A 23,796-nucleotide genomic window follows, 5' to 3' on the forward strand; every position below is an offset into this window, starting at 1 on the left:
CTCCTCGTCCTGCTGTGTTGTGTTAAATATTTGTGACTATGTCGGAAAAAGAACCAGAATTTGTGGTGTTCACCAAATATGGTTGTAAACGACCTCAAACAACCCTAAAGCTGAAATGTGACACCTCGTAGTCATCGAGGGCTGGAGTAAAAACTATGTTTTGTTCAGCGAGAAGCCAGTCAGCTTGATAACAGTATTTGTAAGTGATGTCTGCCTTTAACCACACACGACATTTTCTCATGATATTTCCTGCAGTTGTGTATTTTCTGTTTGTCTGTGGGGTAATACGAAGGTTACGTCCTCATGAAATCACTCTGGGATGTTGTGTGAAGATGTACAGTATGTATTCTGTCCTGATGCTCCTCCGTGTATAAATAAAGGAGAAAGTACGAGCAGCAGTGATATCTAGGATTTACCGCCTGTAAATCTGTCCGAAAGGAAAATAGATAAAAACGATCTTGGGTCGCTGCCTTACAAGGTAATTTTATGTCTTTACGCACTCGGTGAGAAACTGTGTCAAGACAGCCCATTCCAGATTGGTGTTGGGTTTCAGCGAGGTCAGGTCAAACAGAAACTGTTTACTTGACGCATATTTTACATGTTTTTGTCTGACGTAGCCGTAATGAGCTGTCGGTCTTCACCAACACTGAGGTCAACGTTTGAGTTAAACTGAAGTTTCCCTAAACCGCCCCACAATAAACCGTTACCAACACTTTTAACTGAGTATGTATCTTCATATGTTTTATTGAGGTATTTCATAAAATCTCTTTTTGGTTTTGAATTTCTGGGGTCTGGTGCGTGCGTGTAGATGTGGAATACTACAGCGACTCTCACTGAGGGCATTGTTGGCATTTTTCTGCTGATCTTTTACTCTGTGACATTCAACAATCGCACAGGTTCAGGCTCCCTGTCTTTCACACTTTCATCACGCATGTGACCTTTCTGTGATTCTAGACGGATGGGTGGTCACTGCTGCTCCAGAATAAGCCAGAGTCTCATGCGATTCGGAGCCTTTACCGGGTTTAATCATTCAGTCAAAAAAAATGCGTGGACGTTTGAACTTCCAGCTTGGTTCAGTTATCTCCCCACATTAGAGTGAAATCAGGAAAGGTGAAACTGATAGGGAGTGTGTGGTCGATAGCAGGCAGGAAGTCAACGCCATCAGAGAGTGATGCTGCTCGGTCCGCCTGCCTCCCTCTCTCGAAGCCCTCCAGGCTCTTCACCATCATAGGAAGAGACAATGATGAACTCAAGAAGCCTATTTATAGCCCAGCGTTTGGCCAACAGTAGCCCTCTGTCTCTGCTCTGTGGACATCCGCCTTGGCTAGTTGTGTAGTATATGTGCACATGTGATTATGCTCATGAGAGAGAGAGAGAGAGGGAGAGAGAGGGAGGGAGAGAGCAGTGACGGAGACTCAGTGGATTTAATCCAGAGGAGAGGATAAGAGGCAAAGCCTGATAAGAGGCAGGGGCTGGGCTGGGCTGTAGTCCATCCATCAGTGTACGCAGGAGTGCTGGAGGCTGGTGGGAGTCTCATGAAGGAATTCAGCACCGTCTCTTTTTGTATTTTGACCTGACTCGAAGCCAGGACTCCTCCCGCGGCGATGTTCTCCTCTTGGCAGTGTTTTCCACAGAAGCTTTGCCAAGTTGTCAGGTGAGGAGGAAGAGCTGGGAGAGGTGAGACGACTTCACACTGAGGATATGTTTTCAACTCAGCTGTCAGCGTGTGAGCTGGTGTTCAGTCTTAAATCCACTGTGGCTGATGTCTGTGCCTTTTGCCTTGGTTCATGCTATTCATGCACAAAAAAACCTCACGTAGCCTCATTTAGCAGTTTGAGAGCCCATGCTGTGTTTTTTAACTTTACTGTGAAGCTGGAAAAATCTGTTCATTAACTATTAATTACTCAGCAGCTATTTTGGTAACTGCTGAATCATTTAAATCATTTTTTAAGTTAAAAATTCCAACTTCTCTAAAATAAATTTGGGTTTATTTTCTCAGTCAACACTGATATTGAATCACATTGAAACAGTTACCTGGTTTTGACGACGTGCATGTTTAGGTTTTGCACTCAGACAAAACATGACATTTTAATATGTCAGCTTGAATTATGACAAACGTTGGGCAAATGTTTTATCAGTTTATTTCAGAAAATAATCTATAAATTCAGTGACAATTAAAACAATAATTGTTAGCAGCAGCCCTAAAAATGTTCACTATGTATGTATTTGTAGACTAAATGGGTTTTTACACCACAGTTTAAAGGAATTACAAAATAAAAATCAACATTTTATCAAAGAAGGGCTTGTTACCTCTAACAAGGAGATGGTGTTTTTATCTGAGTTTGTTAGTTAGGACGATTACACAATAACAGCACATTACCACAAAACCTGGAGGAAGCATGCAGTGTGGGTCAGGGAAGAACCCATCGAGTGCGTTTACAGGAATCTTTTACACTTTCCTTGACATCATGAGACATTTTTTGTGATTGATTGAATTGGTTTGTAGAAGTTTGCCATTCTAGTTCTGTATCGAGTCCTATCCAAGCCAAAAGCAAGCTTCCCTTACACAAGTGGCCAAAATGAATTGTTATATTTCATCTAATGTAATTAACTGGGTTGATGATATAAAAATAACCTTCGATAAACAGGATTTGGTCAGTTTCAGAGGGTCAATGGTATAATCGTGTTTTACGGCAGAGGGAGTTTGGCTGCATGTCCGAGCTGAATGACCCTGATTCATCAAGCAGCAGTTAGACGGAGGTTAATGTGCTTCCTGCTGACTCCTGCATGGCAGCACACACTGCACTGTGGCCACGAGAGGTGAAGACTTGCAGTTTCATGAATTAGTCAGTAGAGGTCACAGCCAGGCAAACATTACAGCAGAGCGAGGACGAGACACACCCTGGTTTCTCTGCCTTGCTGTGCTTTGGTGTGTATTACTTGCTGTGAGCCGCGCTGATGCAAAGCGGGTGAAGAGGTTTATTAGCTGAAGCAGGACGTGCAGGCGTCAGAGTGTGAAGTGCATGTTTAATCAGCTGTGAGAACAGGGCGAGGGATGAAGGTCTTTGCTATCAACTCATTTCACTCGGGCTGTTTGTACCTGTGAAGCTGATGCTTTATCTCAGCACCTTTTAATTAAGATGTGATTATGTTCAGCCTGTGCTTTGGGATCTAACTCTGCAGATAGAAATTTGTATCTGTCAAGGTCAGACAGTGTGTGTGTGTGCACGTGTGTCTCCGTGCGTATGCAGATGAATTACACATTTCGGAGTATTTCTACGTCCGGCCCTGTCCACATCTCTGACTGTAATCCTCACTTATCTCCTGTCTGCGCCTCAACTCGCAGGATGGAGGGCTCCAATTTCCAAACTGCCTCGGTCTTTAATCTCTCCTCATCAACTTCAGTCCTCCTGCAGAGAGCTTTAACTTCTACAAGAAGCAATTTGCTCAAATGTGCAAGAGGGGATAGAACATAGCCCTTCATCAAACCACCGGCCTCGTATCCTCACACCAATGCGCGTGTTGTTGCATTGCTCTTGGCACATGCTAAATTTGGTCATGATCTGCCACATGTCCTTGGCCTGCACTGATCCTGCCTTGTATGTTGATTGTCTGAGTCATTTTCATGATATTTGGCCCCACATCACCAAGCAGGGTTGTTTTAGTCACGGTTAGTTATCCCCAAACTCAAAGATTATATGAGGAAAAAGTGTGTGTGTTTGTGTGCGTGTCTGTGTCTCTGTGTGTGTGTGAGCCCATGCTGTCACCACATCCTCGCGCCTGTCACTCTTTTTCCTTGTGCTGACACCTTTTGAGTTTCGCTCGCTTTGGCCCAGATTTACAATGAGGGCCATGCTGTGCGAGCCCGCTCCCTGTGGGCAGCCAATGATAAACATGCAGTGACAATTCAAATCAGTCCAGTTCACTGGCTCTCGCTGTGACTAAGGACATTTTGAGCGCCGGGCAGAAAAGATGCAAAGCTGGAACTGTGACGAGCAAAGAGAGAGATGGGGACGAGGAGAGAGAGAGAGCGGAGTGTGATGCGGTTTATGAGCATTTCACTGGGTTTATGGTCCAGTTTTAGCTCAGCACTTTTGTTCAGACACACTCGGCCTAGCTGGAATGGTCCATTTGCAAGACAGAGGCAGCGAGCGCCTGCCGGCTAAGTAGTCTGTTCCACAGGCAGCAACTGCAGCAGAGGATCTGTCTAGAGTATTGTTATGCAAGCAGGAAGGGAGCAGTTCCTCTTTGAACCAGGCGTTGGACAGAGGCAGGGATGCTCCAGTCCTCGGTGCTGCCTGAGCTGGAGGCTGCTGCTTATTGTCCCATCTCTGCGTTTGCATATTGCACAGTAGAAACACACACGTCTTGGAGCCGCTGCAGAGTTGGGACGGACTGATGGACACTTGAAGATATTGCTCATCATTCAGCCTGGCCCTTATCACTTAAGTGTCCCAGGGTCAATTGCACTTACTAAGTTTTCCCGAGCTTCTTCTGGGTAAGTTTGAGTTTCTTACCTAATACTGTGTATAAATAATGTTCACGTTAAAGGCATTGTTTAAACATGTGCCTGCTGCAGTTTGTTTTAGAACTGTAAAAAAATGGATTTTAAATAGTTTTTTATTGATCTTAACTTTCTGCTCTCCACAAGTGACCTTGTTTTCACAAACAGCTAAACCACAACAAGTGCATCACACTGTAGTATTTGTTAAGTTTGTGAGCTGTCAGGCGACACAGTCCAAACGCTGTGTCTAGCGGTCGACTGAGTATTTCTATCATGTGAATGACTGCAGGCTGAGAGAAAAGGCCTGAGAGAAGCTGGACACAGTCGAGCTGCTGAACTAATTCCTGCAGAGACTTTTATTGTCCTGCCTGGGACGGGGAGTCATGTGCCTACTAATTGTCTTGGATATGCTGCTGACTCACACCAGAGGCTGCCGCTGCACCAGGCTCACACTCACACACTCACACATTCAGACTGAGTCGACTGTGATCATTCCTGTGTTTGATGTTCTCATCAAAGCCTGAATCAACACGAGTAGTTCACTCACTGCTGGAAGCATTTCATTCCTCTTGAAATATTAAGTTTCAGTGATGTTTGTTTTTGAAGAAATGTTTGGGTGATCATCTTTTCACAGCACATCTGTGTTTAACCCGGGTGCATAATGGGACGTGGATGGAATCATTTGAAATGTTTCAGTAGTAACATTTTTTAATCCGTCCAATATGCGTCAATGGGACAGATCAATATCTCAGGGAAGGCCAAAGGGAATCTCCTCAAATTTGACATAAATGTTCAGTTGGACTCCAGAAAAAACTTTGGAGACTTTGAAGGTCAAAGGTCAAGGTCACTGTCACCTCACAAATCACGTCTTTGGCCATATCTCCATCCAACACAATATGACACAGATCTCATTTTTATGTCCAGATATTTAAAGGTCAATTATTTAAAACTGTTACCAGAACAGACGGGGACATTAGGCTCATATTTCCTGCTGCTTGACTTGTTGGCTGATGCCTATAACTGCAAGGTGGTAATACTGGTAGTAATACTAACTTTCAACGAATTAAAACTTTTATTTTACATTATACACAATACAGAAATTATGTAAATCTATTATATTATATTTTACAGTTCTATATATTTGGCTGTATTTGTGTATTATTTGTATTTATCATTACTGATAATTGACTGGTTGACTGCTGCTGCTGCTGCATGTTCTCCCATCATGTGTGGGTTTTCTGGTTTTCTGTGCGTACTCCAACTTCCTCCCACAGTCCGAAGACGTGCAGACTGGGGTTAGGTTGGAGACTCTAAACTGACAGGAGGATTGAGTGTGAGAGTGAACGGTTGTTTTCTCTTTATGATTGGCTCCAGCTCCCCCCTGCAACCTTTAAAAGACATGGGGTATAGATAATGGATGGATGGATGGAAGGCTGCATTAATTGATTCCTTGGCCTCTTATAAACCGGAGTGCTTCATGAATTAAAGTTTTGAACTGATGGTGGCAGTCGATGAAACGTTTGTGGATTACCAAAGCTGGTGTAGTGTCATAGATATTGAGATAATCATGATATTTCACTGGATTAATGAGGAAAGATAAGTTTTCAACCAGGCGTTCGCTGTCATTTAGTCGGGGCTTTGCTACTGATGCCTTCATTTCAGTTCCACGTATCCTAAAGCTCAACCATCACATGCACTAATGCACACAACACAGACCATCAAGTAATTCAATTCTACATAGAGAGACCATGCATGGCTCTGGGAATACCACTAATGGTGGGTGATGTCACTGCCTATAAAACACATCTATCCTGCATCTGCAACTTGCTGCACTTTTGAACTGAACTCACCAACACCGAGTCACTGTCCTGTGGTGAGACAACATTTACCAAAGTGGTGAAAAATGCTGCTGAGGACATCGTGTAGTCTTTTCCCACAACACTGTCGGAGCTGCTTCAATTCTTTGTTGCTGCTTTTTTTTATCAAGCGCTGCGGTATTAAACATATTAAACATAACTGATTTCAAATTGCACCTATAATCAGAGTAATTACGATGAGTGTGTTATTGTAGTGTGTGCATGCACTGCGACTTTATAATAGGATGTTTCAAATAACTGGAGGGCATCATGTTCAAAGAGTGAGTTGTTGTTTTTTTCCACGCAAATGCCACGTCTCAGTGTGTCCTGAATTCCACTGCGTGTGTTATTTTGTGTGTGTGTGTGTGTGTGTGTGTGTGTGTGTGTGTGTGTGTGTGTGTGTGTGTGTGTGTGTGTGTGTGTGTGTGTGTGTGTGTGTGTGTGTGTGTGTGTGTGTGTGTGTGTGGTTTGGAAAGTTTAGTCCAAGTTGCAGACATGTTCCACCTTGGCTAACCCAAAATGACATGTGTGCCGTCCTTGGAAAACCTAATACATATTTAATTCATTCCATTTTAAGCTGTTTCTACATTATTGAATGTTCAGATGAAAACTTTGCCAGAGGTCAGATTTAAGATCTCTTCAAATATGCGGCGTACAATCGTATTTTCCATATTTCTAAGAGGAAAAAGTCTGAGTTGATTCTGTCAGGCACCTCTCTGTCTGGAGATGAGCTGTCAGTGACGTCAGCAGCAGGGAGAAGAAGAGCAGAAGCATTTTGACTCTGGAAACTCAGCAAACGACTTCAATAAAATGTTCCCACCCTGCAGACTGTGACAGGCCTGAGGGGTCTGACACATGCTGCTGGGAAACGGTAAAATAGGTGAAATCTTCTGACTAGAATGCAAATGTTATGATTCGTCATGAGAGCTCAACAGACTCGAGCTGCTCGTAGTAGTGACAGCAGATTGGGACCCTGTGGTTCTGTCAGTATAAGAAATAGTGAACATGTGCATGACTGTCCATATAATCACTTCACAAAGATGGACAACAAGGCAGCTGCCGAAAGTGAACCCAGATCATCTTGATCACTCCCTGGTGGCCGGCTGCAGTATAGCTCATAAACCTCAGGGAGAAACATCTCGATTCACAGCTAATACTTAAGGATTAAATGAGTGTTTCCGTTATTTTACTTTCTCCCATATGTCATTGTTCCTATTTTTTGAGTTTAGATCTAGACAACAAACACGCACACACACACACACTGCAGTCTTTTCCTGAGAGCCTGAGAGTGAAAAATCATGTTTATTTGTTTATGCATGAACTAAGTCACTTCTACTATTTTCGTTGTTGCTGCCGTTTGGAGGCTTTTCAAGAGTATTTCCATTTTCCGATGCACTTTTCTTCTCCCACTTGTTCTAATGACCCACCTCTACATACAGACTGATGGTCCATCAGACAACTGCCCACACTTTGGCCTCTTATAAACCGGAGTGCTTCATGAATTAAAGTTTTGAACTGATGGTGGCAGTCGATGAAACGTTTGTGGATTACCAAAGCTGGTGTAGTGTCATAGATATTGAGATAATCATGATATTTCACTGGATTAATGAGGAAAGATAAGTTTTCAACCAGGCGTTCGCTGTCATTTAGTCGGGGCTTTGCTACTGATGCCTTCATTTCAGTTCCACGTATCCTAAAGCTCAACCATCACATGCACTAATGCACACAACACAGACCATCAAGTAATTCAATTCTACATAGAGAGACCATGCATGGCTCTGGGAATACCACTAATGGTGGGTGATGTCACTGCCTATAAAACACATCTATCCTGCATCTGCAACTTGCTGCACTTTTGAACTGAACTCACCAACACCGAGTCACTGTCCTGTGGTGAGACAACATTTACCAAAGTGGTGAAAAATGCTGCTGAGGACATCGTGTAGTCTTTTCCCACAACACTGTCGGAGCTGCTTCAATTCTTTGTTGCTGCTTTTTTTTATCAAGCGCTGCGGTATTAAACATATTAAACATAACTGATTTCAAATTGCACCTATAATCAGAGTAATTACGATGAGTGTGTTATTGTAGTGTGTGCATGCACTGCGACTTTATAATAGGATGTTTCAAATAACTGGAGGGCATCATGTTCAAAGAGTGAGTTGTTGTTTTTTTCCACGCAAATGCCACGTCTCAGTGTGTCCTGAATTCCACTGCGTGTGTTATTTTGTGTGTGTGTGTGTGTGTGTGTGTGTGTGTGTGTGTGTGTGTGTGTGTGTGTGTGTGTGTGTGTGTGTGTGTGTGTGTGTGTGTGTGTGTGTGTGTGTGTGTGTGTGTGTGTGTGTGGTTTGGAAAGTTTAGTCCAAGTTGCAGACATGTTCCACCTTGGCTAACCCAAAATGACATGTGTGCCGTCCTTGGAAAACCTAATACATATTTAATTCATTCCATTTTAAGCTGTTTCTACATTATTGAATGTTCAGATGAAAACTTTGCCAGAGGTCAGATTTAAGATGAGACACGAAGGGAGAATCTCAGGGTTGATCTTTTTTGATTTTGTTTCTGAGCAGTTCACCGGTTTAGATACTATGACCGAGCATCAGGGTAAAGTTGTGATATTACGCAAATAACTTTGAAATAAAGTTGTAAAACTATAAGAATAAAGTCATAATATTACATGATTAAAGTCATAAGATGCGTAAAGATGAGGAAAGTGGAGCATCTTCTTTATTCTCTTAAAATGATTCTCACTTTCCTATAAATCACAGCTTAATCTCCGAATATTACAACATTATTCTTTAAATGGTATAAAATACTTTGTCATAAGATACAAATGAAGAGTTTTTGTGAGTGGCTCCTTTTAATAAATATATAAAGCTTTGTATTTGTTTTTGCTCGGAGTGCAGTCTGATTAAAAAAATATAAATCATTTAAATTGAACTCAGTCTTCGGGTTATAATTTATGTCACAGTGAACATCTTGTCAGTTTTTGAGTGACATGGTGAAGTTGCTGCTTCCCCGCCCCCGGAGAACTGACATTTCAGCTCAGCTTCTCCCCCAGTGAACAGAACCACATAACGAAAATGTATTTCAACTCCTGACAGCCACAGTGGAGGCTCTCTGCTGCTGGAATGTGCCTGAAACACTTGACTGTGTGTTGAGTTAAACAGTGTCACGGGTTTCCAGGAGATGAAGACATACTCTGACTCCCAGATGTGAACGGTATAGAGATGACAGACGACATAAAAGCAAAACAAAGAGATAATTGTAGATGTGACAAGAGCACAACTATTTCATTTTGTTGTGTGTTGTGGAATATTTGGTTGCAGATGAGAATGTACACTCTTGTTTTTGTAATTTTGGGCATGATGGCAATACTTGTGTTTTTCTCTCTATAGCATTTCACCTTGTTCCAAGTTCCTGAAGCACTTTATAGATCTGATTTGAGCTCCGCTGAATTTGATCCCACATTCTTGTGAAAACCAGATACGCTCACTCACTCAATTTAAGTCCTTAAGTCAGGGAAAATGCTGAATAATGGATTTTTTTTGGTGATTCTTATCCACAATAACAGAACAGCTGTTACCCGCAGTGTGACAGAATCTGCCAAAATGTAGATTTCCCAAAGCTGCAGTTCTTTTCTTTACCACACAAATATTATTTTCTATGTGTTCTGCTGCTGGTGTTGGGATCCCCATGGATTACTTCTTGTTTGTCTTCATGACCTCACTGACATTAATGATGGAAGAGAAAACGATGCTGGAGAAAGTGTTGATTAGTCAGATTACGTTGGTTAAAGGCAACGAAACAGTTTTGTTTTTGTTTTTTGTAGTTATCAGCATTTGATGGGTCGGACATGAAGAGGAAGAGCCCAGTAAAGTTTGAAGAGACCCTAGATACACAAGTGGATTCATTCATAGTTTTTTTTTTGTGTGTCTGTGTGTGTCTGTGTGTGAGATGACAGATGGAACATTTCAGTTGATCACTTTGGATTCTGTGGTGTTAAACTGAGCTCAGTGTGTAACTATGAACCATATGGAGCCATATGGTTCCAGATTTTCACTTTCAACTGCTAATTAGTTTCTAGCTGAAGGTGTGTGTGTGTGTGTGTGTGTGTGTGTGAATGAAAAGTTACACATGTTATAGCACGCTGCTTCAGATCTCTTCAAATATGCGGCGTACAATCGTATTTTCCATATTTCTAAGAGGAAAAAGTCTGAGTTGATTCTGTCAGGCACCTCTCTGTCTGGAGATGAGCTGTCAGTGACGTCAGCAGCAGGGAGAAGAAGAGCAGAAGCATTTTGACTCTGGAAACTCAGCAAACGACTTCAATAAAATGTTCCCACCCTGCAGACTGTGACAGGCCTGAGGGGTCTGACACATGCTGCTGGGAAACGGTAAAATAGGTGAAATCTTCTGACTAGAATGCAAATGTTATGATTCGTCATGAGAGCTCAACAGACTCGAGCTGCTCGTAGTAGTGACAGCAGATTGGGACCCTGTGGTTCTGTCAGTATAAGAAATAGTGAACATGTGCATGACTGTCCATATAATCACTTCACAAAGATGGACAACAAGGCAGCTGCCGAAAGTGAACCCAGATCATCTTGATCACTCCCTGGTGGCCGGCTGCAGTATAGCTCATAAACCTCAGGGAGAAACATCTCGATTCACAGCTAATACTTAAGGATTAAATGAGTGTTTCCGTTATTTTACTTTCTCCCATATGTCATTGTTCCTATTTTTTGAGTTTAGATCTAGACAACAAACACGCACACACACACACACTGCAGTCTTTTCCTGAGAGCCTGAGAGTGAAAAATCATGTTTATTTGTTTATGCATGAACTAAGTCACTTCTACTATTTTCGTTGTTGCTGCCGTTTGGAGGCTTTTCAAGAGTATTTCCATTTTCCGATGCACTTTTCTTCTCCCACTTGTTCTAATGACCCACCTCTACATACAGACTGATGGTCCATCAGACAACTGCCCACACTTTGACTCATCACAGCGCTGCAGCATGCTGTGCAACATGCCTGCCCATTCCCACACCAGCCTTCACGTCTGAGAACTGTGTCAGTTGCATAAGAGCAGCAGAACTGCAGCGGCAGGTTGTTTCAGTGTGCATGAGGGATTTTACAATACAACATCCTGCTAAGCTTCTCATCCTTTTTCTGATCCTTCAGGGAAAATGTCTAATTTTGTTTCAGGTTGAAAGAAATTATTTATGTCAAAGCTGCAATGTAACCTGGGATATATATATTTTTAATATGAGAAAAAGGCCTCGTTGACCCTGTTTGGCTGTAAACCAGACACTGCAAGTTTTTAAATGGTTCATTTTAATGGAACTGTGAATATTAAGAAGTAAATTGGTGATTTTACAAAAAAAAAGCAAAGCAGCACTTTGAGGCTTATGGTTCTTTTAAAGAAAATCAAGTCACTGCAGATTGAAATGTTTAAGTGTCACAGCTTAAAGCAAAGTGATGAAGCTGAATGGCTGTAAATATCCATGTGCAGTTTATGTTTATGACTAAATGTTGCAGCTCAGAAGATGTTGCATCAACACATATTGTGCCTCAATTGCGTAGTTCCCTTTTGGTGTGTTTTTATAGGCTGTGGTTGTAAAACCTGATCTCCAGGCTGCACCTGGTTTATTACACTTTTTGTTTTGTCTCTGGTGATCAGATGTAAGGAAGCATATTAATTATTAAAACCAGCATGTGTCCAGGTCCAGAGGGTAGGAAATCACTTCTAACATGGTGAATCCACAAAGAATGACGAGATATAAGTGCTGCAGTAATCTTCATCTTCTGAGGGCAGCACAGTGAGCACAGTAAGACGGTTCGAATCCCAGTCCTGCCTTTCTGTGTGGAGTTTGTTCGCCCTGTGACTTTGGGAACTGCAGCTTCCTCCTACAGTCCAAAGATGTGCAGACTGGGTTTAGGTGAATTGGAGACTTCACACTCACCCCTCATGACAGGATAAGGGCACGGTCACAGATTTGCTAATGCACATGACTGTTAATCGCTTGTCGAGGTCATACACGTATCATCAGGTTGCTGAATGCTGTGCAGTCTTTAAGTTTGTGGTGGTTGGACGAGCATTTTTTGGGTTGTGAGAAAATACAGTGAACAGAGGAGGCACAATTTTACCACTGCTATACATTTGCGACCAAACCATTGATAATGGAGAGATATTCTCTTCTGGTTCAGAATATTGAAAAGCCTGTTTAACGGAGCCACATGTTTGCACATCACTTTATTGGTCATTGTTATAATCCATTTTAAAATCAATAAAATCTATTTGCAAGCACAATCTTGATTCTCAGGTCTTCGATCATTAGTGAACTAAATTTCTAACCTGCATCAAATTATCTCGGAGAGAATGGAGAACTGACCATTGATCTTTTTTTAGTTTAGTGTTTTCATACTGGATCATTCGGTCACAGGTTCCTGAACCTGTCTCTCCTGCCACAGCATTACTGGCCACAGTTAATCACATAAAGTGACTCATAAGGTTTAAATCCCTGTAATGAGCCGACAGATTAACTCACTACACTAAATGCTCACTCTAATCTTTGGTGCCACACAAAGTACAATAGGCTTTAATTAAAACTACAATGTGTTAGTGTTTAATGGTTTAATAGTGATCTCTCAAATATTGTTGATCAGCAGAAACTAGAAATGAATGATGGGTCATGAGGGAAGGTGATAACAAGATAGATGAATATGGTTTAAGCCTGTACACACACACACACACACACACACACACACACACACACACACACACACACACACAGAGGAGTGGTGCGGCTGAGTGCTGTAATTACATCAGAATGTCTGATGGATTGAACATGTTCCGTCTGACTATTATCGACGTTGGAGAGACGTTTAACGTGATTATGAAAAATCTTTCATTCTAAACTGGAATCATCCAACATGTTTCTGTTCAAACAGCAGACGTGTTACAGCTCCAGAATATCAATCATTTAAAAAAGCAGCTTTCAGTGTTTGTGTGTCAGGGAAGGATGCAGCTCCATGATTCACTTTAGATTGGCTGTAATTTAATCTGTAGCCAGGTGGGCGGGAGAATAAAAACATTACAGTAATCAGATTACAACAAAAATAGATGTGTATTTACATTAGGGGTTCTATTAGGAGCAGAAAATGAGTTTTAAATCAGTTTGTTGAAAAGAAGTTATTTTGAAGAAAAAGTTTACAAATCACGGTCATAAAAAGAATTAATTTATTTTCAGCCCTAATGAAACCACATAATTTACTTCAATAGATCTTGATTTTAATTTGGATCTGCACATATTCATATATATATATATATATCATCACACCCCCGGAGCATGCCTCATTCGTTTTTATCAAGATCCATTAATATTCCCCTGCCACTTTAAAAGAGTTTAAAAAACGCGAGATGGTTCAGAATTGGAGAATAAAAATCCTGGATCTGCCTCCTGATGCTAAATTCCAATGGGTTGTGCCAAGTTTCATTGTTATCCTGACAGTATTTTTTGAATTGTGTTGCTTAAAAAAAACCATATAAACAAACTAATAAGCCAATAAACACGGGTGAGGACGTGTCAAAAGATGTGTTGCTTTGAGTTTCCAGCTGTTGTGTGTTGCGTGTTACCCACATAGCTGAAAACCAATGTTGCTTGAAGAATAACTGACACAAACTCCGTCACAAACAAAAAGTAACACAAAGCCTGAACTGGTGTCACCTAACAGGAAATGTGCCTTCAGCCAAATGTAAGAGGAGCCAAGCTTTACTTGTGTCCACATCATCTGTTGACATGAATGTGTCTTTTGTCCGTGTACGTGTGTGTGTGTGTGTCTTTAACACATTGTACAACGCCCTTAGTTAATATTTGTCCTCAACAGAAATCCTCTGCAGTGAAGCTGGGACACGGGAGGAAGGAGTGAAAATGAGGAATCTGGGACTTGGTGCTATATATAAAAATGAGATCAGGTCTCTTGTAAAACTAGAAAGTCTGACGCTCTTGAGAAAATCGAGTTATGTAGATGACGATGCACTTGTTCACCTCCGTTATCTAGTGGTGCTCGGCTTGGATTGCGAGAAAGTGGAGCACAGGGAGAGTCAGAATTCAGATTTGTGTCTGCAAGTGAAATTAAGTTTTTACCATTTCTTCTGTAGGTGACGCTTCACCAGACAAAACAATTACAGGGACTGAAAACCGACTTCATGATGATGATTTCCAGATTTCGAATGTCGTTTTTTTTTTTTCTTTTAAAGTGGTTTTATAGCGTTTATGAAACTGGCTCTTCTGCTGTCAAACGAGTGCATTATCAGACCATTTGTCTCGGCAGAGTGGAGACTTCTCCAGACTAAATTGATCCTGCGTTTACAGGCTGTTGGTCTGAATGAGCATCCTCAGGCTCATTATGGGTTTCGCAGGACAGGGGTCAGTCTTAGCTCCTCGTAACACTGACGGGAGGCTTTGATGATGGCGTGTTACAAAAGAGGCTCAAAGTCACTTTCACACTGTGACGGAAAAATTAGCCTCGGGGGGGCAAAGCAAGCATGATGTCACCAGAGAAACACGGACGCTCCAGTCACTGATATGTCTCTTTGTGGGTGTAAATCACTGTGAACTGCAGCACAGTGTTGTAGCTCATTTCAGTGTTAGACATTAGTCTGCAGTGTTTCTCCTCCTGACTGTGGTGAAGATGACTAATGTAGGATGATTTATTTATTGAGGTAAGACAAAATAACATCTTAAATCAGCCTGGCAGTTCAGATACACAGAAATATACTTTTGTTTTTATTTTACGTTTTTGTTTGTCGGGCTTACATGATGATCCTGTTGCTACTTTTTAAAAAAAAATCATCCAAAGTTCTGTTCTCTCTAATAATGGCTCCATCAAAAGTTTCATTAAAAACAGATTAACTGTCTTTTATTGCACTGAATATTAATTTCATTACTTCCTGTGCAATTGCACATGTTTTCCTCATAGATATGCATACAGATAAATGTGACAAATAATATAACATTTGAAATTAATTTATTAAATATGTTTATTAATGCGTGTGAATATAATGTACATCTATATATCTATATACAGTATAATATGTGTGTGTATAGGCCTTCAATATTAAATTCAGGACTATGTATAAAAAGTATGTTTAGAGTGTAGATTCATTTTACAAAATACGTTCAATGTAGAATTGGATTTAGAATAAGACTGAATACTTTCGGTCGTGATCAGCTCGTAGCTTGTTCAGGGATATGGGTTTATTAATGGATGGAGGTGTCATTGGGGTTGCGGAGCTCTGTCCCATCATCAGTCTGGACGTGTGTCTGGCGGTGAGGTGCCGTGTGCAGGGCCGTGGTGGGGACAGCCGGTGTTGGCAGAGCCTGAAAGGAGCCTTTCTCCTGCTGCCTGTGCCAAGTGGTGTCAGTCTGTCGCTAGCTTTCACAGCACGTTTCACACTGGAGGTTGTGGCTAAAGGACCAGGGACAGATTAGGCAAAGCTGTTGAAGCATATGCTGTGTTTTTAGATGCTGCTGATGCTTTCATTGATTTTCTGCAACGCCGTTTGATTTCTAATCTCACTCACAAGATACAAGATTTAGATTCATTTCTCTTGAGAAACTTTTATGTCCTTATTTAACCTTTGAAAGTTAGTTTTTTTTTTCTTATTGACTCAAATTCCCTGCTCAAGGTGACTTAAACAATGTTTGACAGGAAAGTTTCACTCACTTTTCTTACCTCAGCGATGGTGCCAGTGGAGAAACTTGAACCGATGAAAACTCTGGTTCTCAGACTTTAAGGCTACTTTGATGATGATGATGATGCATAATAGTATAATGCTCCTTCCCCTCAAACCATCTTCTCCTCTTTCCCACTCACTCATACTCACATTCAGTCAGTAGGTCGTGTGGTTAGAAACCCTCTCTGCGTGGGGCAGACACCCTGGGGTGCACAGCTGTTTCACTGTATTTTATACAATGGAAATCTGGAAATGAAAGCTTGTTATCCATAATGCAATATACAACATGAATAGATGTCTGTAGCCTTTAGTATGTGCTTTATATACAGACAGGGTTACTACATTTTCCAATTAACCGCCACAGATATTTTCATTGTTTTTTATGATTTTTGGATTTAGCAGAAAATCCACTTAGATTCAAGAAATATCTGTAAAAAACGATAAACTCATATTTTATGTCTGTGTTTGGACTTTGAGGAAAAGTAAGTTTTGTTTTTACAAATTAGCTAATTTTTTCTTTCTCGCTAAATGAGAAAATCGATGCCACTCCCATGCCTGTATTAATTAATATGAAGCTACTGCCAGTAAGCACATTGGCATCTTCAAGCCAGTGGAGATAACAAGAAGTTAATGGTCACGACCAAAAATTGTTTTGTATATCATTTCCAGATTAGCCATTAAAAGCTAAAGAAACAAACTTTGCATAATGTTTTGTATGTTACAATAAGTGCACACGTATCTGTCAGTTTTTTCTGCAACCAGTCTTTTCTATTGTTAGCATTAGATGATTATGATATGATAAGGGTTATAAGTTGTGATGGTTAAGGTTGGGTTAAGGGGAATGCATTATGCCAGTGAGTTTCCTCAGTTTAATACAAGTACATGTGTGTACATATGAGAAGTGTGTATTTTAAACCGTTGCAGCACCCTATTTGATTTTCCTGCTCTCTTTTCCAGGCCTCAGTCCAGTGACGCTCACCAACCATGAGCGGTGGAGTGAACATCAAAGTCACATCCCAGAGCCAGAGTGACGCAGATGTCAACTCCAGTCTCCGTTTACCCGGAAGCATGATACCACTCTCCAAGATGGATCCCAAACAGCACAGCAGCGGCCTCCCCAATCCTACCCTGCACTATCAGCACGCCACCAAGAGACGACCTTCCTATTCATCGTCCTCGGTATCTCCAGGTCCGGCAGAACTGCTGAGAGGTGCAGCTTTAAAGAACCATCTGCTGCAGCAAAAGAGCAGCATGTTTTCTCACAGAAGCCCAGCGTCTACAGAGCGGACTGATGGAACGTGCTCGGCATACAGCAGCCCTCAGATACCGAGGAGGGAGGTCCCACGCTCTAAAGACACACTGGACCTCCGCACTAGCACGCTTACCCAGAAGGCAATGCGGGACCTCCAGTTAAGACGAAATGCCAACAAGAATTGGACGTTTGGGAATTATCGTCTAAGGAATGTGGACAACACAGATGTGAGTGATTCCTCCTCGTACCGGCTCTCGGCGAATGTCCAGCAGGGCCAAGGAAGAGGGCGTCAACTTTTCACTAAAGGTGCAAATAGGAATGAGATATCAGGAGTCTCTCCAGGTGGGATGGGATACTGCCAGAAGGACATGAGAAACATTTCCAACCAGGTGGCGGCAGCTTCTGAGGGACACGTGTCAAGTGAGAAATCAAAGTCTTATTATCAGACATGCAACATGCAACGCAGAAGGAGTGAGCCTGGGAAGGTCAACATGGCGGCTGTTGCTCCCTTCAGGTTCAGGTGAGGGCAGTGTTTCGCCTTTTATGACTGGAGGATAAGCTCTGCCGCATAGAGGGCAGTTTTTTTTTTAGGACACACTAAATATGATGCAGCCTCGGGTCACCCATGCTTTCTCTTTTATTTCCCCATCTGTTTTATTTTCCACTTTTACTGCCACTTGATCACAACTCAGTCTGTTTTTTGTTCCTCTATACCCATGAAAGGTTTGTGTTTGTCTGTCCCTGTAGGTTTCAGGTCCATGAGGACACAGACGCCTTCCTGGACAACCTGAGTGACTGCTCCTCTGACTCCATGGAGGTCTGCTGCGAAGATCTTGGTAAGTTTGTTTGAATTTGATACTGCTGATCTTTTCATCTTGGGACAACAGACACACATGGTTCTCTTATCCAGTGGTTCCCAACCGGCTCCATGGGTTCACAAGATGTCTGACAACAAAAAAAATAGTTTCTTTGTCGTCTAGAGTCAGGTTATTGTTGTGTAGTCTTGCCCATGTCTTGCAAAATACAGAATGACTGGTCAAGTCACGGAGAGCTGTTTTCAGATATGAAGTACAGAAAAAGTCCAAACAACTGGGTCTGGACATTCTCCAGACCTTCACCTAGGTGCAGCAGGAGTTTGTCTGAGTGGGACACTTTCTCAAAGGAAAATCTCTGGAGCGTTCAGGCGAGAGATGGCGTCTGGGAAGAGCAGCTGGAGCCAGGACATGACGTGTGGATTCCACTGGTGGAATCATATGTTTTTGTTTTCACATCACATCGACACAGGCATCAGCCCTTATTGTAAAAAACTCTCAAATCGCGTTCTATTTCCAAGTTGACATTTACGTTAGCACTTAGGGGTTGTCAGGAAAATGGTGTAACTGACTTGGACATTTACGTTCTCACGTACAGCCCCTCTGGATAATTTCAGAACACTTAGGTCTGAAAGCAGCAGAGGCGTTAAAGGCCCTGAAAACATTTTTTTGTAAACAACCTCTTAGTGATGGGAACACTTTGTGAGAAAGTAAAATTATTCTATCTGATGGAAGTTAGTTCAAGAGAATAATGAATTCTTAAAGTGAAGTTTTCAGACACCAACCATAAACCGCAACGTCCTTGATCCGTGTCCAGTCTGGGATGTTTAATGTATGTCACTCCCGTACTTCCAATCGTTTCTGTCAGATATCCAATAAAGATATAAAAGTCACCCCCCCAAAATAAAGAAAGTGTTCACAGTTCAGACAGAGCAGATGAAAGGTCACTCACATGCATGACTTCATTCTTTCATTAAAGGTTCACAAACCTGACAGGTTGAGAACCACTGCTGTAAACCGAGAAGTGGGCACTAACTCTGGAACAGGGTGAAACGTAGAGGTGATCATCTAGGATCTTAAATTTAAATAGCGAGCAGTTCATAATGTTTAATCCCTCGTCGACTTACAGTTTTATTTTTTTGCTCTTAAGTCCTTTAAAAGTTCTTGTCCTCCTGCAGTGTCTTTATATCAGAACAAACTTTTTCACACAGTTCACAGAGTTCAACCAGTTGTGCAAAACGCGTTTTTTTTCTTCCAACTGTATTAAATTGCATCCTGTAACACCCGAGCTGTGATACGGCTGAATGTTGACACTGGGCTCTGTTCAGCGTGACAGTTGTTCTCACCAGAGTGGCTGCCAGTTCCCAACCAGAGCTGCGTGCTGTACCTACCACCTGTTATGTGCATCAGGATTTCCTGACGTACTTCGCTTCTTTCTTTATGTACATGTGGGAAAACACAAGATTCTTGGCACGGGGCACGTCTCTCAAATCACACATCCGTGCCGTTAACCCTGCGCTGCCTCCTCATTGTTTCTGTGTCTCGGCTGCAGCATCGTCATTGATTGTCTGAGCTTTGTAAAACATTAAAAGTCCAAAGTTTGGTTTATTTAAATGGCTGCAGCAATCCTGTGCTTCATACATCGTGGTTCTTAAAAACTAATACAAACATGACATGTACAAACCACTGTATATAACAATGGCTATCCAAAGGTGCCTCCATCACCCCCTGGTGGCTGGCTGCTGTAAAAACCTTGCCTTGTCCGTTAGTGGATCAAATTATTAGAGATTTTCTCAAAGATGGTCTAGTTCGCACAGTTCAAGTGTTGACCGTGGGTTTTAATTAGTTGAATCATGTTATAAAAATGGGTTGAAACATCATGATTGGCAGCTGAGACTGACTCATGATTAGTCGAGCTCAGGTAATAGCGAGATCTTACCACCGTGGCTCCATCTCCTCATCGCTCCTGCACAGACTCTGGCTCAAAATTATGTCATGGCTGCAAGATGGCAGTGTTCCTATCGAGGATATTTCAGCTCCATATCAAGTGGAAGAAGAATGCTACTTCTCCATCAGCAGAAGATACAACCACAGCGTCCCAATCACTTAAGTCCAATTAGGGGGCAATTACATAATTAAAGATCTATTGTAAATAAGTAGTATTGATTTAGGTAAGTAAGCACACACTGTTGTCTCAGGGGTAAAAGCTGTGACCACAAAACCAAATTAATACTTAAACATGTAAGTTCACTTCAAGAGATAAGTAGAAATTCATCCAGAGGCTTTAGCTTGATTTGATGTTTAAACTTGCTGTTGTAGGAAGAACATTTTTATTTCAGACGTCACTGGATTTGATGTGTTTGACATAAGTTCAGCAGCATTAAAACACTACATCTCAGAAATTAGGGCGTATTTATTATCCCTAATTTAAAAAAATTTGCTCATATAAATGCACTAGGCGGTTATAAAACCCTCTAACTGGCTTCTTAATAATCTTAATGACTGTGAGGGGCGAGCGCCTCCAGCCAGCCTCCTCAGGGAGAGAAGGAGACCAGAGACTGAGTGGTCCTTGGCGGAGGGATGACAGATGCAGGGGCTGAGAGACTGAGTGGTTTGATGGGAGGATCGGCTTTCACCTCCTGTCTGGGAGTTCCCCTCGTTCCTGCCGGACGGACCTCAGGGGCGCTTAAATTCAGGTTTTGACAACAGGGTGGGGAGATGTGTCTTGGTAAGCTGTCATCCTGCTTCAACAACAAGTTAGCTGGAAAATTATAGGTTGTTCAAATGACAGTTCCACTTAGTGGAAACATCTGCACAAACAGCGGTTCAGAGAAACCCTGCTTTAAAAAAGTTGTTTTTCGTAAATAAGGGAATAATTTGCCAGGATTAATGCAAGAGAGCAAATCAATCATTGAAGCAGTTATAGTCAGAGACTCAGAGAAGATGGGTTTACCTTGTGGTTTTGTGCAGCTTGATTTAAAAAAATTAATAAATCAAAAACCGACTATTGCTTTGTACATCAGAGGGATTTGAATGAAATAAAAACTCTGTCTTCATCCCTCGAGCTGCTCACATTCCAGGCAGCACATTGATCCGATTAGATCTTGATTCAGAGGCTTTTGATTACCACATGAATTGAACAGCATGCAAAAACTTTAAATGTGCTTTTAATACTTTGCACGACTCTCAGTACATGTGTTGGTTTACAGTGTTGTTCTCCCTGTGTTTCTGCTCTGAGCACACGTGGAGGTCGTTGTGATGTTTTCAAAACGATTGCATCATTTGCAGCTGAGCAGCTCCAAAATGATTACATGTGCTGTCCAGGGAAAATTCATAACACACAGCTGTGCAACACCCACAAACACACAGTCAGGTCTCCATGACTTCAGAGGACATTACATTGACTTGCTTTGATTTCCTGGAGACTTACTCTAACCTGAACATAGATACGACTTACCTAACTCTAACCTTTACCCTAACCTAAACCTTGACCTAACCTGAACCTAATCTCAATCTCACATGGCATCACTTTAAAATTGACTAATGTTACAAAAGAAAAAGCAGACCCGAAACACACACACACACACTCCAAAACCTAAGTCTTGATCCTCATGCCTCTGAGGTTTTGAGATCCGTCTAAAATCTCTTCACAACAAAGGTTTTCAATTAAACATAGGAAGACATGTCACACACGCATACACACAAAAATATATGATTACTCAGATGACCGGTTGGAGTGTGGATCAGCCCCAGATGTGAAAGTAACCAAATGAAAGATGCAGCTCCACCCTCGTCTCTCCTGAGAACTGAAAACAGTCGATTTAGATAAAACTCATTCTTTGGATTAAAATATGGAAAAATACTGAGGAGCAGATCTTTAGGTTTGTTTAGCACGTTCACTATCTTAGTTTGAGGTGTTGTCCCGCTAACATTAAATTACCAGATGAATGTGCTTGTTGAAGTCATGTCACAGAGGTTATTACATTTCATCTGGCATGAATGTCTGGAGCAAAATGAGTCGTGATTCATCCAATAGTTTGTCAACTCTTTTTACAAAAAAACAAGAAAAAACCCCACTTCATCCTGTTGTCAATGCCTGAACAAATGTTTCCTCTGTTCAGTCAAGTTTGAGGTGTTAGCATGCTAACACTTATTTCCATACTTGGAATTAATTTGGCAGATATTTGTATTTTTAAAAACTAACTTCTATAAAGAAGTGAATGGCAACCCATCTAATAGTAGTTGAGAACTTTAACAAAAAAATCAGATTGTAGAGCCCCCAAAATGTCAATGCTGTAATATCAACCTAACTAAAGAAGAGATGCTTGTTTCATTTATTTATGATCTTAACTTGATGTATAGATGTAATTATAAAAGTATTTAAAGCATGCAGGAAATTTGGCATGTCTGGATTTGTTACCATGTGACTCTTTAAGAAATTCTTACTTCCCAAAACAAGTGAGCTATTCAGTGCCTCATAGGGGTAAGGTCAGCGATCTGGAGTCAGCAGGGGAGCCTTGGACCTCGTGATGAGGAGAAACAAGACATGACATTGTTACTAGAAAACAAATTGCCATATCAAACAACTCACTGGTCCATGAGCCACCCCAGGTGCCTTTAAACCCAAATAAAAAAGGCAGCGGAGTGTGATGCACAACCCATCAGGGGAGTGTGGGAATGCTACCCTGCCGGCTTTGTTGCCAACAGGTCAATCCTATCCAGTGGATTTGAACCATCCACCGTGCCCCTATTTAATCAGGCAACTTTAGCTTCATAAAGATAATAGAGAAACATACTCAGACATTGGTGTTGGCATATTTAACAAAAGAAATTATTTTTGATGCATACATGATAACATGTGGGCTTTATCTCAATAGTTTATGGAAAAGGCTCAATGGTCTGTGGCAGCTGTGTTTTTGCAGAGCAGTGAGCTCTGCTGCAGAAGATATGCAGCCGATGAGAGAGGGTGGTTTCCATGGAGCGCCGCTGCATGCGAGCGCTGCAGAGCCTCTTCGATCGTCCTGAGAGACGACTGCATGGAACAGCTTAAAAAGATGATTACACTCATATGTCTGCAAAAGACCCTGAACAAAACAATCTGACCGGATTCTTAATTTAACACAGTCACATGTGCGTCTCTCTCTGTCTGTGTCTGTGTATGTGTCTCTCTCTGACTTGAAGATATTTCCAACGTGTGGTTTTGGGCGTGTTACACTGGCACATCTTGTCGCTCGCTCAGTCTGCTGGAGTGAAGTCACCCACTTGGCCACTACTCTTGCCAAGTTTTCTCTCTTTCCTTTTTCAAGCTACAGACAAAAGTCCTCAATTGTGTTCATTATGCATTAGTTTTCATTAATGTCACATTATACACATGAATATTTATGTCATCATTGCTGGTATTATACAAGGAGAATACGGTTATTTGTTCATAGCAGGGCAGCACACTGCTAATGTTTTAGTGTATGATTTATCCAGCTGTAAATCTGGAATTGATATGGTAAGAAAGCTCAGACAGGATCAAGAGATAATCTGGATGCTCTAGTGGCTGCAGTGACACTAACAATAGTACATGCTATGGTCTGTCATTACATGTCTGAATGTCTATCCATTCGCACATTAATAACTCCTC

The 23,796-nt window shown here is 41.6% G+C and overlaps 1 protein-coding gene across 5 annotated transcripts in view; it reads left to right on the forward strand.

The window, feature by feature from the left end:
• Positions 1–1,414: 1,414 nt before the first annotated feature.
• nav1b (neuron navigator 1b) overlaps positions 1,415–23,796 on the forward strand; it is a 68,153-nt gene continuing 45,771 nt past the window's right edge. For 2 of the 5 annotated variants that reach the window (XM_069532975.1, XM_069532984.1), the window contains exons 1-3: positions 1,415–1,677; positions 17,061–17,875; positions 18,103–18,191. In XM_069532975.1, the coding sequence (XP_069389076.1) occupies positions 17,088–17,875; positions 18,103–18,191 (877 nt within the window). In that variant the 5' untranslated portion in view covers positions 1,415–1,677; positions 17,061–17,087. The remainder of the gene's footprint in view (positions 1,678–17,060; positions 17,876–18,102; positions 18,192–23,796) is intronic. The other 3 variants (XM_069532980.1, XM_069532993.1, XM_069532998.1) reach the window with 2 other exon arrangements.

This window comes from Paralichthys olivaceus, chromosome 2 (genome assembly GCF_024713975.1).
Source record: "Paralichthys olivaceus isolate ysfri-2021 chromosome 2, ASM2471397v2, whole genome shotgun sequence".
Lineage (NCBI taxonomy): Eukaryota > Metazoa > Chordata > Actinopteri > Pleuronectiformes > Paralichthyidae > Paralichthys > Paralichthys olivaceus.